Raw genomic sequence first — 16,155 nt, forward strand, 5'->3', positions numbered from 1 at the left:
TTCTAGGATACTGGATATTTTTTGCCTTCAACAAATTTTTCAGAAATACTGTTTTGTACTTAGAGCATCAACATACATATTTAAATTTAGTTAGGTTGAATTCAAGTCATGTGAAGCAAATACATTGCAAGTTGGTGGAGGATGCTGGCATTAGCTCCATCAAAAAAGCACGACAAAAGATCACAAAAATTTTTTCTATCTAATTCAGCTGCTGTGTTGCTGGATGTTTTATCTTCTCATGTACATTGTAAATATCTGAAAACTGAAAATATTGATGAGTGTTGCTAGTGCCTTGTATATTAGGGCAAAGACATGGATCTTCCAATCATATTCATTTATATGGAGTCTGGTCTACAGAGCAGGCATCTTTAAATGAGCCTGAAGATTTTAAAGTATTTACTGGTCATTTAAAACGGAGACAGAGAAATTAAATCATGTTTTGTTAGTGTCTTCATTCGGTTCAATTAATTGCAAAATATATCTGTCTTGTGAAAACATGGATTTGTTAGTAACAACCAACTTTATTACAATTGCAGTTTGTTTATAAAAATTCCACCTCAGTTTAACTTCTCTTTTATTTTGAAAATACTGTATCAGTTCACTAATGTATGGCCATAACAAAGGTGTAGAACACACCTTAATCTTTTATTTTCTGATGGCTCTAAACTGATGTGTTTACTTTTCTGGCCAACTTTTTCAACAACTGCATTTTTGTAATAAAATAGTTCTTGGACCTATGTTGCAATCTTATAGTTAGAGCATCTGAAATTCTGTAATATTATTTGCTATCAAAAAAACTCTTGAAGATCAGTAAATATATTTCCAGAATGTTGCACAGAATTCAGAATCAAGAGCACAGATATCACATTGATTACCAGCTGACTGATTGCTACCCAACCTCTAATTTTCATTGCATTGAATTGTTTCTTCAGACACTGTCTTGCAAGAAACATGTTGGGTTTTTTTGGAGAAAGAAGAAAATCTATTAAAGTTTATTCAGTTACAGTGAAGATTTGGAAAATATGTATGGATAGTGCACATTAGCTTTTTCTGTGACTGCAAGATTTTGAGTCTACAATAATTTTTTGCTTAGGATGTCCTAAGAAAGGTGAAAGAGGCACAGTTTGTGACTAAAACAAAAATTCAAATGACTTCAAAGCACAATTCAATTATTATTCCCACAACTCCTCTCTTTGAAAGTATAATCAATTAAACATTCATCAATTATGTAATAAGTTGAAGAATACTAACTGAATAAGTTAAGTTCATTTTTTTACTTTGAGTCAGTGATGGGATTTTCAAAATAAAATCATGTCACCGAAAGACCAAAACAAAACAAACTCACAAACGAGATGAAGAACTACTGAAAAACAAATGAGAGGCTCATATCTATTTAAATATTCAGTATTGATATAGCAAATAATCCATATGGTCCTGTTGGGCCACCAAACTGGATAACAATAATGCTGAAAATGACTGAAAAAACCCTATGAACTAAAGATAGTTAACAGCAAAAGAACTGTCACAGGAGATGTTCCATAGTATGAAGGCTGAGAATGGAAAAAAAGGAGATATTGGTAATTAGTGGATCAAATTCTGCATTTCTTTCTTACAGGAAAAGCTTAAGGTAACTGATTTTTCTTTACTGACAGTATTGGTTGAACATAGAACTGAAGGAGTTTTAATTGTGAGTGATTTACAGCATCTATGCTGGCCTGTATTCAAGAAAAGATAATATGTTCTTTTTATACTTATAAAGAGGATGAAGGAACAGTGTTGCTAGAAGAAAATGTTACATGATTTCTGTGGCTGATTTAGGAGCAGCATTATAGAAACAGGATGTGGATCTACTCACTGGGTTTTTCCTGGGAAGGGCAGGCTCAAAGGCACAGTAACTCAGGGAATGTCAGGCATCAAGGTATTAGATCCAAATAATCCAAATGGGAGAATGTACTTTATGCAAACAAAAGAGATCACTGCCCCAAGTGTCTCTTACATCAGTGGCTGCACGTAGGCTTGACAGAAATATTTATTTGTTACATAATTTAAAGCACATGCCACTGTATTAGTTGATGTCCCACTCATGAAGCAGATGAAATCAGGTCACTAAGATTGTTTCATAATAATTTGCAATGATTAATTAAAGGTCTGGATAAAGTCAATATAAATGATTCTGCTTACAGATCTATTTAGGGTTAGGCTTAGTTTGACATAATGGCATGGCAAGATACGGGTGTGTTACCAGAGGGAGTGGAGAGGTAGGTAAGATCTTCACACAAGGGTGATATTGTACACGTTTGTGGTTCACTTTTGTGCATCTACTTGCTTTGTGAAGACAAGTTTAAATCATTACTTAAGATCAGGATTGATTGTTGTAAACGAGAAAGGTTTTGTTTGGTTTTGTTTCATTTTGGATGTAGTTGGCAGGTATCTGTTCTACTCAGCATTCAGGATAATATGGCTTTGTATTTTGAAAGTGTATTTATTACTGAGTATGTGAGGATTCCTGTTGAAACTGTTATTACTTACTTGCTAAAAAGGGTAAATAATTTGTGGTTATGGTATAAGCATTTTTTGGTATATATTCTTTTGGTGGAGATTGAACAGCAACAGTTTATTGTATTCACTTCCATTTTACCCTGCCTACATCCTCACTCTTTACATAGGATCCATGTCTCTGAGCCAAGCTGGGATAAATTTCCTTTCTTCTGCTATCCATTCTTTTTAGTTTTCACTATCAGTACATCTGCATTTAATTACTTCTAATAAATGTATCTCATAAGTGCGATGCATTTTTATTTAAAGACATTAAAAATGTCAATTGTAGTCCATCCTGAGATAAATGTCAATAACATTGTACCAATATCTGGCTGATTTTGCCATGAGAAGTTTTTCTTCTACTTCTTCAGTTCCTATATACACCGTTGTGACATTTCAAATTTCAATTGATGATACCCATTTTCAATTAGTGTTCATTGCTATAAAATAATCCAAATGTTGTTGGCCAAGTTCTGTTGTTTACATTGGTGGAAGTCTTATCTATTCCAGTGAATACTTTGGATTTACACTGGCGTAACAAGCACAAACTTGGCCATATTTTGTAAATGTTACACTAGCTGTTACAGATTGCCTTCTGTCTTCTATTCCTAATGTTCTGCACCTTTAAATTTTTCCCCTTTGTTTTATTGTAGTTTTTTTCTCATGCTGACTTTTAATTTTTTTACAAACTTTATTTATGTATGTATGTATGTATGTATTTATTTATTTATTTATTTATTTATTTATTTATTTATTTATCTGGACAGTTTTATTTCTCTTTACCTGTAATTTCCTTTTTAACCTATCTTTACTTTCCCTGTCATCTGATAATTCTGAATTGTTTGTCTGTATATAGCTGTAGACATAGATGCCACTGGCTTAGATGCAGAAGAAAATGATATTCCAGCAAACCATCGCTCCCCCAAACCCAGTGCAAACAGTGTAACATCACCCCACTCCAAAGAGAAAAGAATGCCCTTCTTTAAGAAGGTAACACCGCCTTCCAAGCTCCCATCTGTCCACCTGTTCACCTGCACTGCGTCGCATTTCTAGTCCTGTTAACTGTCTGCGTCCTCTGACCAGCCAATAACATGCATGCTTTGTTGTTCTTTGTTTCTTTTCCATGCTGCTGTAGCTAAGCAGAAGCAGAAATCGGTAAGTTTCTATCGACATCGCCTGTGTTTATCCTGCCACTGGCATCATTAGCATTATGGCTCCAGATTAACAATGCAGCTATTCTAGAATTAAGAATGAAGAGATGTGTTGAGCTGATAGTGGATTCATTACAGGAAAACAGGCAAAAGTTCAGTGTGTCTGTGCAACTCTGCTGCATACTTATCCTTTTTGATGGAATAACAGGACACACTTAGAAGGCCTTGTAATGTTTGAGAAAATTATTTCTAGCATTGTAATGCACCTCTCTAGTGCATGTATATTTTTTCTATATCTTTCTCAAGTTTGTTTTTTTTTTAGTTACTAAGGCTATCAGGCTATTGAAATCATTATTGGAATCTTATCAGATACTCAGTTTGGACTTAAGAAACAAATTGTCAAATTTGTTGTATTTTTAATTTAGTCTGTACATAAGCTTCTAATTCACTAGATGCAAAGTCTGCAAGTGCACAAGACCAGTGGAAAACCTCAGACTTACTCTGACAGTTTACTTCAAGTTTTTTCTGTTGTCATGTATAAATTATTGGCCAAATGTTCTTGCCATCCATCAGTGAGACTTTTTTAGTATCTTAGCTATTGGAAATGGTACTGTGGTTCCCAGGAGAGCCAATGTCTCTCCACAGATTACCCAGATAACTACAGAATTATGCAATTGACATCCTGTTGCTAAAAGCTGCAATATGTTTCTAGGACCTTTGCTGGAATAAGTTAGCAAGACATTAGGTAGCAGCCAGACTATGTAGTGAAATACCACATTTTGACTTTTTTGTTTTAAAATCTTTAGTCTTCATAGCTCTCATTCATTTGGTTTTAACCACTCACTTTAATCTACAGGTAATAACAGACTGTTATAGTGCTTAAACAGTGACAAGTGACATTGTTGTCCCTGCTGTGGATGCTCTCGTGTTTAATAAATAGATCTTTGTTTCTGTCTCTCTTTTCTTGAATTCTTTTACATAGTATTGAATCCTTCCCATTTCCAAGTCACTACTATTGGCTTCAGTTTGGTCTGTTAAGCCTGGTGTGGAAATCAACAGTAATTTCTTACTTAATCATATTTTTAATTGGATAAAAATTATAAGGGAGAATAAGACATGCTGACACATATTGGATGCTGTCTGCATAAGCGTCTTTCAAAGATGCAGCCTCTAGATGAACCACCTTAGACCTGGATGAGGGTTAGTCCCATGTCTTTCTTTCACTCTGTAGTGCCTCTTTTTTTCCATATCAGAATCATTACTAGTGTTAGTGGGGTTTGTAATACTGACATTTACAGTTCCTACTGGATGGCCATCCCAAAGTAATCTACATAGTCAAACCACTGAGTAAAAGCTATATGGTCAAATCTGCTAGTTTTTATTCTGAGTTCATATTTGAACTTGAATCTGCAATGAAAGCTGTGTAGTTCAGTGCTAGTCTCTTAGAAAATATTAGATTCTCTACTGCTAAATTAAAGAACTTTAATCCTTCCATTAGATAACTTCTACTCAATTTTCTGCTGACAGCTTCATTATTTCAAGCTTTAAAGATTAGAGAAAAAAATGCCCATTGCAACAGAACAGAATTTTAAAATACCCCATATTCCATCAAATAAGGTGATTTCTGTGCTTGCCCTGATTGTCAAATAGCTGGTTAACTTCTAGCATGAATGCCTTTGGTTAAGTCAGCCACATTAAGACAAAGATCTGTTGCATCAGGGCACTCATGCTAAAAGCACTTGCACAACTGTAATGAATTTTTTTCGAATCTGTCTCAAATACGCTTATCAGATTATTAAAAATGTTAGCAAGAACAGTGGAGGACTGCTTTTGGATACAGGCCCAGCCTAATTGCAGGGGTTTGCTTTGAAACGTGTTGAGTCAGATTCTGCACTGTGAAAAAATAATTCATTTCACATGCTTATGATGCCTTGGGCACTGGTATTCATTCTCATGTTATTAATTATCTTGTGAAACTACAGGTAATAAAAAATAAATTACACTGAGGGACATTCACAAAAATGTTTTCTGTGTTTTAGACTGCTTTAGACTGCTGCTTGTGTAGCATTGTGTGCTGTCACTGTATAAATGTCTGTCTTTGTGGGTTTGTGTTTTGGAATGTATATACTTATTTTAATGTTATTGCAAAACACCTTGGGATACATTGAGTTCTGGAACAATGAACAATGTCTGTATTCTGTGATCTTGACTGATGTATTTGTACTATGTAAGCATTTGAAAAATAGATCTGGCATTTCTTTTTCTGTAACACCCACACATTTCTGGGGTTGAATTTCAATCTTTTTTTCCCAAGACAAAGATAAACCAAAACCTTACGTATGAACAAAAAACTCTTTCTGATAAGACCCCATTCACGGTGATATATATTAAACAGCTACTTAGTAAAGAAGAAAAAATACTAAACTCAACAGTTTAATTTTTTTATATTGAATTGTGATAATATAAATTTTTTGCATCCTTAAAAGGAGGCAATCTTTTTCTCTTTGTATGTTAGAATACATTTTTAGAAATTGTGCATGATACATCAGTTAGTATTTTAGTAAATATGGTACTACCAGAATCCATTCTTGGGTAGTGACAAGAACTTCCCAAAGTGGAAGAAATGCTATCCCAAGCTCTGCTTATGATAATTTTCTAGAAATACTAACTTGATCAGTCATTATTTTGATTTAATTTGTAATTGAATTGTGGGTGCAAATGTGGACGTCAGACTGAGTGCTGCATGGGAATTTGCAGTGATGTCACAATGTATTTTCAGGAGTGGGCAGATCTAAACATTAAAATAAAAGATGCATTATGCTTTTCTCATCCCTCCCCCCCTTTTTTTTTCAGTTTTTCTCCTTCATAATTTCCTATATAAAACTTCTGTTGAAAACAGATGTCACAGCTGTAAAATTAACCGTTTCAATTCATTAGTTGTTGGAAATAACCTTTTCAATTTCCCAGTTAGGAATTGTGCGGTGGGAAATGTGCATGACCCAGAATAAGAGTTTTTAACTATCCAGAGTAAATATATAAACAGAAAGAAACCCTAAAGGCAAAGAAAAGTTTTTTTTCAAAAGAAATCTCTGAACTATATCCTTATCTTGTGCTACCTGTTTCTTGAAAAAGTTAATGAATCTGAGATTCCTGTGACATTACTGGAAATTCAAAGTTCCTAATACTGTAAAGTGTGTATAACACTTTCTCTAGGTGCTGTGATGCTGAAAACTTTTTCTGTTTTGCAGACAGAGCACATCCCTCCCTATGATGTAGTGCCTTCTATGCGACCAGTAGTTTTAGTGGGGCCTTCTCTGAAGGGATATGAGGTAATTGATTGTTGTAAATGGTTTCATTTTTGACAAAATATTGTGCTTCATTTGTATTTAATAATTTATAGCATAGGCAAACATCAGACATTTTTTACTCTTATTGAATAGCTGCTTATTTGTATTTTACTTCATGTCAAAATTGAGATTAAGAATAAATTGCATTCCAATCCCGTTCTTCGGATACAAGCTTTATTATATAATACTATTATAAATAAGTATTATGAATTTACTATGTGGTTATTATTATGTTGTTTTTTTCCATTCTAGGTAACAGATATGATGCAAAAAGCATTATTTGATTTTTTAAAACATAGATTCGAAGGGCGGTAAGTACTTTGCAATGCAAATATACTTCAGGTTCCATTTGGGTTCCACCAGATTTTTAAGAAATAATAGCATTGGACAAAATTAGGAATGACAGCTAATTCCTTGATCAGCAGACTATTGTGTGGATTGGAAGTTTTCTTGACAGAGCATGCAGAGGCTGTGTTGCAGTGGGAAGTGTTCTGGGGCATACATTTCTTGAGAGTGGAAAAAAGGATGTCTTCTTCTTGATGACTGTGACATTCACACTCCAAATTGCTAGATATTTATCCACAGATTAAAAAGTTATTTTAAGTATTTTTCAAGTGATATCTCATCAATGCTTCCCAAGTTTTGAGCAAAGTGACAAGAGCCACAGTTCCTCCTCAGCTCTACTTCCTTACTTGGCATCCAGCTTGGAAAGAGTGATATGGGATTCAGACTATCTGGTGTATGGGATTGTCAAACTTTTGATCCCTCAAGATAGGAGCTTGGTTTGACAGTAGTTCTGGCCTCTATAGTGGGAAGTTTCAAAAGGACTGGGATGAAGGGGTTGGGCAGAAATATGGTCACCCTTGGCAGCAGACCGGCTGCACTCGCAGGGTTCTGACCTGAGTGGTTGCAGTACACTAGGCTGTAGCACAATGGGATTTGTATTTGAGCCTCCAGGCATTACTGTGGTTTAGATGTCAAATGATAGTCTGTCCCTAAAAGCAGTGCTGTGGTTTGTAACTCCAACATCACAGACCCAAGGAGCAGAGACATCAGGTGCATTCTCTAGACATGATTTTATTGGTATTAGATCAAGCTCCAGATTAATGTGTTCTAATGGGTTGACAGTGGGTGGAAAAATTGTGAAAACAGGAAGATCCTGTATTTATATCTGTTACTTCAAGGAATGTTCTATTTAGTTTGGAAGCGGATAGATCCATAACACTATTCTGTGTGTCCTGCTGCTGTCAAAACTTTGAAGAGGGAGCTTGAGGTATTTTGTCAATAGCTTTAGTTCTTTAAAATATCAGGCATTGTAGTTTAAGCTGGTGGAATTTGTCAGTCACAATAATAATATCAATAGCTAACCACATTAGTAATCCCTCTTTATATTAGTCAGGATTGTTAAACTCTAGATAACACACCTTCAGAACGGGAAGGTAACAAAATATTTGTTGCAAGCAGAAGAAAATTAATGCATCTTTATGTTTTTAAGTATTTTATAGCATGTCAGATTTTTGGTTGTAGATCCAACTGTGGCAGGGTGAATCCAGGAGTATTTCAAATAAAATTTATATCTATAGTAGCAGATTTGAAGCATCCCAAACTTCAGTTGCAATTGGAATCTTTACTTAAGGTTCTGAACAAATTTGCTACTGCTTTGAGCTCCCACACTGCTGTCCTTGCTCTTGTTGCAATTGTTTAGCAATATGAACATACACTCCCTTTGTTTTGAGAGCAGACTTGGTCTTCCTGGTGTGATGTTTCTCAAAGACATGAAAATGTCCTCGGAAAGATGGTGAAAATGAAAAATAGCATTTTTCATAGATATACTGATAAATCTAGTGTTGTTCACTATACCATAATTTCATTTTAAAAGGCAAAAATTTTCTATTGCCTGTAGGAAGAATGGCAGAAAAAAATCAAAATCAACACAAAAAACCAAAAAGCTGTAAAAGTTTATAGTGTCCTTCCATTAGCAAATAAATAAAACCAGTAAGTACCCCAATAAATATGTTTGACTTAATTTTAAGACAAATGGCACTATCTGGTGAGCTGTGCCAGAAATCACAATCTTTGGTTATGCTTTTAGCTTAAGTCAAATCACACCTAGATTTCCAAAATTATATTACTAAACAGTATTGCACATATAATTCTGGTTTTTTCATATTAACTTCTGGCTCTGTTACATTTTTTAGATAAATGCATACACATATTGAGTTCATTGGGAAATGGCCTATTGGATTACATTTCAGATGAACAAACAGCATCTGACTGTGCTTGCTAGAGAGGAGCCTCCTACTTCTTAGCAAATCCATTTCCTCTTTTAAATTACAAGTAAAATCCTACAAGGAAGAACAAGGGAATATCATCAGTCTGATTTAACTCTCAGCACTGGAAAAATGTGACCTCTAAACCCCATTAGACCAGAGAGTTTGAAAAGGAATTTAAGGGTGCATTTTGACCCTGTAAAGCAAAACAAAGTAACTGTTTGCCTAGGAAGAAGAATATGCAGAAGGTTATGTAGCAGATCAATGCTCATCTTTTCTCATTAACAGAATACTGAACCTGCCAGGTAGTCAACCTAGACTTTTCAAGTATGTGCTTCTTCAAGTTACAATTCGTACTTTTAGGTGGCTAGAATATTGCTAGCATGAATCTTTCTGGAAGATTATAGGTAGCTCTTGCACTCTGTTAGAAAAACACATGCTAGTAAACTGAAAAATAAAAAAGCCAAAAAACCCAAGCCAAAACAGACAAAAAACCCCTGAGTTATATTGCTGGAATAATTTCCCTGATAAGCCTTACCTTTACCATTTAATTCTGCATATCCCTACATGTCTTACAGGTATGGCTAAAGTAAGCCAGGTTGTCATTCAGTACTATTCAAGAAGTCAGGGAAAGGAGAAACCAGCCTGGTTATATTGGGGATACATGTGAAATGTCAGATCCTCACCAGACCTGGAGATCCCAGGGAAGTCCTATCTTCTGCAACAATCCCTGACCTCCTCCTGCCTCCCCTCTCCTCAGGGACCTGTAGGAGGAAGACTTGTCAGTAGTTATTGTAGCAGTAAAGTTAGATAAAGTCTTTCCTCTGTTCACATTGGGTGAAGCATACTGTGCTGCTGAGCACTTCTTTTCCTGTAGTCTTAGCCATCTTCTAGTGCTAAATGATAATTCTCCCCACACAAAGATAAATAACGTTGAGTACTGTTTTGCTGTATTTATTTTGCAGTATATCAATTACACGAGTCACAGCAGACATCTCGCTTGCCAAACGCTCAGTATTAAACAATCCCAGTAAGCATGCGATAATAGAGCGATCTAACACGAGATCAAGCCTAGGTAAGTACCTAATGATGCTATCTGCAACTTGCCTGTGAAGTGTACTGCTCTCATTTCATATGTGTGTGTTAAAAATAGCCTTCTCTCTGCTGTGAGAAAATCACAGTTCCCATAATTCAGAAATCCTGGCACTAGAAATCATTTTAAAGTCACTATCAGGTAAACTTCCTGTAGTGCTGATTTTGGTTTATTCTGCTTATGCTCAGTTTTCATGTTTTGCTGTTTGCCTCAGTGGGGAGAGGTAGACATCCATATCAAATCTGAAGACACGTTCTTTTGGTTAAATAGAAGAGGCAGTTTTTGAATACTTGGGATTATATGGATATTATTGATATTATGCATTATTTTTTATAAGATTACTAGTAGTGATAGCTACTAATATGAAGCCTGAGAAAAATTATTGAAGTACACATTTTATGAATTTTGTATCAGTTTAAACTAATCATAAGGTTGGTATAAAAACAGGAAGGATGCAAAAAGGAAGATGTTTTTAAAAAGCTGTATAGCTACATTCATTGCCTAAATTTCTGTCATCATACATGAGTCTTTTTGTAATGAAGCTTGTCCAGTTGTATCAATAAGGAAACATTTGTTACTCAGGAAGAAAAATAAGCTTAGCTGGGAAGTTTTAATTAAACATAACCATTTACAGTACAGGTGGCTGCACTGGAGCTTCCAAGGTGTCCTAGGGATAGGAGGAAAAGGTGGTCATTTTGGAGTCTTAATTCCTGACTGCCTTTGCCTTTCCTCTAGTGTGAGATGTATTTTATCCAGGACTGTGCTACTCTCACTGATGCATTCCCTCTGTAGAGACACCTGGAGACAGCCAAGAGGTCTAGGGAAAGGTTCCCTGTCCATGGCAGGGGGCTGGAGCTAGAGGACCTTTAAGGTCCCTTCCAGTACAAACCATTCTATGATTTGAAGATGAATCCTGCCCGGAGTCTACATACTCGTGTAAGGCTTGACTGAGATATGGGACTAAAGGCCTGTAACAAATCCTGCACAGGTCCCCCATCAAATACCAGAAAAAGGGGAACTTGCTAGATCCCAGGTGAATACTCTGGCCATGTTTCTGCTTTTCCAGAACTGCAGGTTCCCCTTAGTAGCCTTTGAGAGAGATTGATTTCCCCTGAATACAGCATTGAATCTTGAAAAATTGTAAATTTTGTGGAACAAGAACTATTAAATAAGTTCTTATCAGTTTTGTAACAAAAAAAAATTTCCAACACCTGAACTGTGACTGAATATTTAAGGTTTGTCTAATATATTAGCACTTTTTAGAATAAACTTCTCCACCTTAAAACTTCTGACTTCCTTCTCTTGAAAATTTGTTTCATAAAGCCTTTGCTTTCAGCTATATGGAGGCTGTGAATTTTTGCTTGAAAGTAGTCTGTAGCTTCCAAGTGTGTCTTATTTTATGTGTTTTCAAATATCAAAATGCAATGTACTGTAACAACATAATTAATATCTTTACACACAAGAATATTCTTCTGTGTGAATTTCAGTCTTGTCACCAAAGACTGTTTAATAATCTTATGAAAAAATTAGGTGTCACTTACTTTGAGTAGGATTGAAAATTGGTGATAAGTATAGAAGTCAACTAGTCATGGAACAAACAATCATGATGAGTAAGTCTCCAGCCTCATCAGCAAAGCTTGTACAATTTTGCAATGCTGTACAAATATATGCAGCAGTAAAAGCTGCAGATATTCATTCCTTATGCTAAAATATTTTCATATACGTGAAGCACCTATCACAAAATTTTATACAGGAAAAAATTAATAAAAATTAAATGCTGGCCAATCTTGTACATCTTTATCTTGTGTAGAACCATACTCTTGAGAGCATCAACATTTTTTCTTTGTGTCAAGGTACTTTTTCAGATGAAGGTATTTAAAATGTGAGTTCTGACAGATCCTCAGTTTGAGACACCCAAAAGATGACAGTGTTTATGTATTTATGGAAATATGCAGATAGATAGGTAGATGTGTCTCTCTAGTTTTTGTAACAGGCCTGTTGTTATCTAAGATTTCCTGCTACATATCAGTTTTCAGTTGCATATAATTTTTCTAAAAATTAACTGATTTATAAAATAACTTTGAAGATCTTTGACCAGAGCAACTGGGTCATTCTAGCATAAAGTTAGGGCAAAAATTAGTTTTACGTATGCTAAAATATTCTCAAACCCTTTTCTTTCAGAAGCTGTTATACTTCCATTGTTCTAGTAATCTATCAGGGTTTTGAAATTTGGTAGTGAACTAAACAAAATTCCAGTTACATGTTTCTGGGTAATTTTATGAAAATAATGATAAAACTTGACCAAATTATTAGAAGCTGCTATTAACACATGCCAAGCTTTGCATCTGAATTGCTTGAAGACAGCTTTCCCTGGCAAGGTCCAGCAATGGTGCTGAGCAGAACCTGCTCCCAGCAGACTGAATCAGGGTAGCCAAGCAGAACTGAGGTGAAAAGATGCTCATCATTAAATTTGCAATCCCTCCTTTGCTGTGCAGTATGGAGGATGTTTAGAATAAAAAGTCGTTTACTTTAAATATGATCACCTGGAGGTGATCTGGCCTGGCTAAGGCAGGAAGGCAAGTAGTGAAAATCCATTATGGAAAAGGTTGGGATTGTGGAGGAGGAGTTGGGATGGTTAAACCCGTCATAAAGCACCTCCAGGTCAGTGCTCTAGGCATGGGATAAACCATGGGAGGACAGAAATAAGACAGGAAGTCAGGGAGGGAAGTGATGTGGCAGCAGTGTTGGGAGGAAAACTGAGATAAAATAAGCTGGAGTCAGAAAAGGTAGCTGCTTTTGTATGACAGTGGGAAAACCCTTGTAGAATGCAAAAGAAAAAACTACAAGGCATGTTACAGCCTGTTCCCTTGCCTACCTGCAATGTACCCCAAGGCAGAAATAAGAGTCAGAATCAAAAATCATTGTAGTCTGCTAGTAGGTGACAACACACCACTGCTGTGAGTGTTTAGGTGGCTGAAGTAGAAGAGGTGAGTGGCAATATCACATTATAGAGTGGGCTTTTTTTGCAGTTTGTGTGATGAATTTGCTATAAGTCAATAAAATATCCTATGAAAATATTATTAGTTTTACAAATTCAAGTAGTGCAAAATAAAGGTAAGAAGTTATAATAAGAAGGCTAACAGTGCAGCATTTTAGTATCTTTAGGTAATGCATGCTGTGATCCAATCTTTGGTTGTATTTATAGACTACTTTACCACTGGTCCTCTGCCTTAATATTCTTGAAAAATGTACAAAAATAGTGTGGGGAATTGGATGCAATGCATTTGCCCCAGTGCAATATTGGCTTTTGCTGCTTCTGATACAGAACTGCTGTATAGTACTGGATTAGTTTATTTACAGACTTTATGAAGATGGCTATTTTTTCCCAGTGTCCTTTGTATGCTTCAAGCATCTTTTGTAGAAATACTGAGTGTTGTAGCTGAAACAGAAGTTCCAGCTTTGGACCTGTCAAATAATAGTGTATACCATCAGAATCAGCATATTGCATGGTAATGCATTGATGAGAAGGAGGATGGAAAGCAGGCAGTCCTTTATGAGCTACTGGAGCTCCTGTTGGGTACCTTGTAAAATATCAGCCTTGTGGATCCTCATTCCCCAGAAGTTCTCTTATTTTAGGTTGTGCTTTTTACAGGCATTTAACTGGGGAGGTATTATTTTCATTCCCTGCCTAGCTCAAAGAATTTTTTTCTTCTCTCAGATCAGTCCTGATACTCTGTACTGACACTATAGAGCAGCATCAGGAATTTCCTGAGTCTTAGTACTGATTTCTAAAAGAAGCTTCAAGGTTATGTTCCATTTTGGAAGAAAGAATCCCCAGGAATCAGGATTTCCTGTATTTCTATTCTGAATATAATTTCATCTGGTAATTACTCTGAAGAATCAGATACTACATTTTTGAAAATCAATCTCCCCCGAATTATTCATTACTTGTGATTATTCTTTGTAATTCAGTTTTCTCTTTGGAACATACAAATAATACTACCTTCTCACCTAACCAAGATGTTTAAAAGGGAAAAATCTTTTTTTTTTGCATATACCACCAAAGTAAGCTCCACAAAATAGCCCATAAATATTTTATGCATTCTGTTTTCAGAGAAGGATTAGAGCCATGTGTTCTAAATGAGATGTGAAACACGTATTTGACAATGAAGAGCAAGTAAATTATTCAATGGCTTCTTATAAGTTGACAGTGTATGGAGCTGCATACTGGATGAGACAGCAGCCCTAAAGGAACAACTGTATGACTTGTTCCTGAATGTGCTCTCTTATAATACAGATCTCAAAAGATTTGTTTTAGGAGAGCTATTTTGGCATTTCGTATTTTATTAGCATTAGCTTTGCAGCCAATAGTATTCCCTACTAATACATTCTCTACTAATACAATTTTTATAGATACATCATTAAATAAGAACTCCCATCACATTAGTTCTTTTCTAGTATCTGCTGCAGCTCTGCTCAGACTCCTGGAAAATGAATTTTTTCTCTACCTACAATTCCCTTTCTATACAATTATAATAATAGGGTCTTTTCACTGGGTGGGGGTGGGGGGAAGGAAATTGTAGGGTGGGGAAGGAAGGGAAAAAACCCCAGAATTTAAGCAAACACTAAATTTGTGCTGGGGTTTTTTGTTGTTTTTTGATTTTTTTATTTTTTTGGTCCAGGCTATCCAAATTTACTTAGTTCTGGCTTATGTATTTAAAACTGGTATTTATCACAATAAAAATTTGTTCTTGTTAAAGAAAAACAGTATTTTTTTGTTGGTTTGGTTTGGTTTGCTCTGAAAGGGTCTCCTGGCTGCACAGCTATGAGATGTGGGGAGATGAGTTGCTCTATTCTCTCTCCTCCCTGAACAATCATTGGCACTTGGACAGAGATTTGGTTTATTCCTATATCTGATATAATTTAAAAATGCCTTTTTTGCAAATTTATATAATTTATTATTTAATATTTTTATATATATATATATATATATATTTGCTATATAACATATATAGCAAGTATAGCTCCCCAGAACTGCTTTATGTTAATCCAGATCCCTCCTTCCTTCCAGACTCAATGGAAAGCTCTTTTTTTACCTATCAAACTTTATGTAGTGGTAAATCATGCAGCCAGGCCATTTACCCCTAGCTTATGATCTCGTTTGTGAGCAGCAGTTGAAACTGCAGAAGAGAAGGCTATTTCTTAGACTTCTGAAAATATTTTGGTTTTTGACTATTATATATTAATAGTTAACAATAATTGAACTCTACATTTTAATAAGTGTGCCATCAACTACTTAAGGTAGTACAAAGGTATTGTGCTTGGTATATTAATACCAAATACTTTTCTCTGGGTAATACTATTTTACCTTATCACCCAGTACAGTGATGTACATAATACAGAACACTGTGAAGTGAGCACCATTCTTTAGAATTATTTAATAGATAAACCAGAATTAATTTTAAAGAGGCATACATCAATAATGTGATAATCAGAATAGGGAATAGCCACGAGGAACTGGATTTACAGGATTTTAAGGGATTCTTACTCAGCTTGTAATGGTACACACACCTATCGACTGACAGTTTGCTTTTGTAATGGAATCAGTTAAAAATAGACTTAGGATTTGACTCATTGGAAACCAATGCTGCCACTGAATATCTAGTATAAAATTAATGTTCTCGAGAACTTTTTTAATCTGACTCCTAAAGATTCAGGTGGATAGTACAGTCTTATTCCTCTCTGTCATGGTTTGA

At 35.4% G+C, this 16,155-nt stretch overlaps 1 protein-coding gene across 12 annotated transcripts in view; it reads left to right on the plus strand.

Moving 5' to 3' along the window:
- Positions 1–16,155, plus strand: part of CACNB2 (calcium voltage-gated channel auxiliary subunit beta 2) — a 234,757-nt gene that overhangs the window by 202,079 nt on the left and 16,523 nt on the right. For 8 of the 12 annotated variants that reach the window (XM_056482942.1, XM_056482943.1, XM_056482953.1 and 5 more), the window contains 4 exons: positions 3,395–3,528; positions 6,938–7,018; positions 7,289–7,347; positions 10,272–10,381. In XM_056482942.1, the coding sequence (XP_056338917.1) occupies positions 3,395–3,528; positions 6,938–7,018; positions 7,289–7,347; positions 10,272–10,381 (384 nt within the window). Of the gene's footprint in view, positions 1–3,394; positions 3,529–3,673; positions 3,694–6,937; positions 7,019–7,288; positions 7,348–10,271; positions 10,382–16,155 lie in introns of all 12 variants that reach the window. The other 4 variants (XM_056482944.1, XM_056482952.1, XM_056482949.1 and 1 more) reach the window with 1 other exon arrangement.

Source organism: Oenanthe melanoleuca, chromosome 2 (assembly GCF_029582105.1).
Source record: "Oenanthe melanoleuca isolate GR-GAL-2019-014 chromosome 2, OMel1.0, whole genome shotgun sequence".
In the NCBI taxonomy this organism is placed as follows: domain Eukaryota; kingdom Metazoa; phylum Chordata; class Aves; order Passeriformes; family Muscicapidae; genus Oenanthe; species Oenanthe melanoleuca.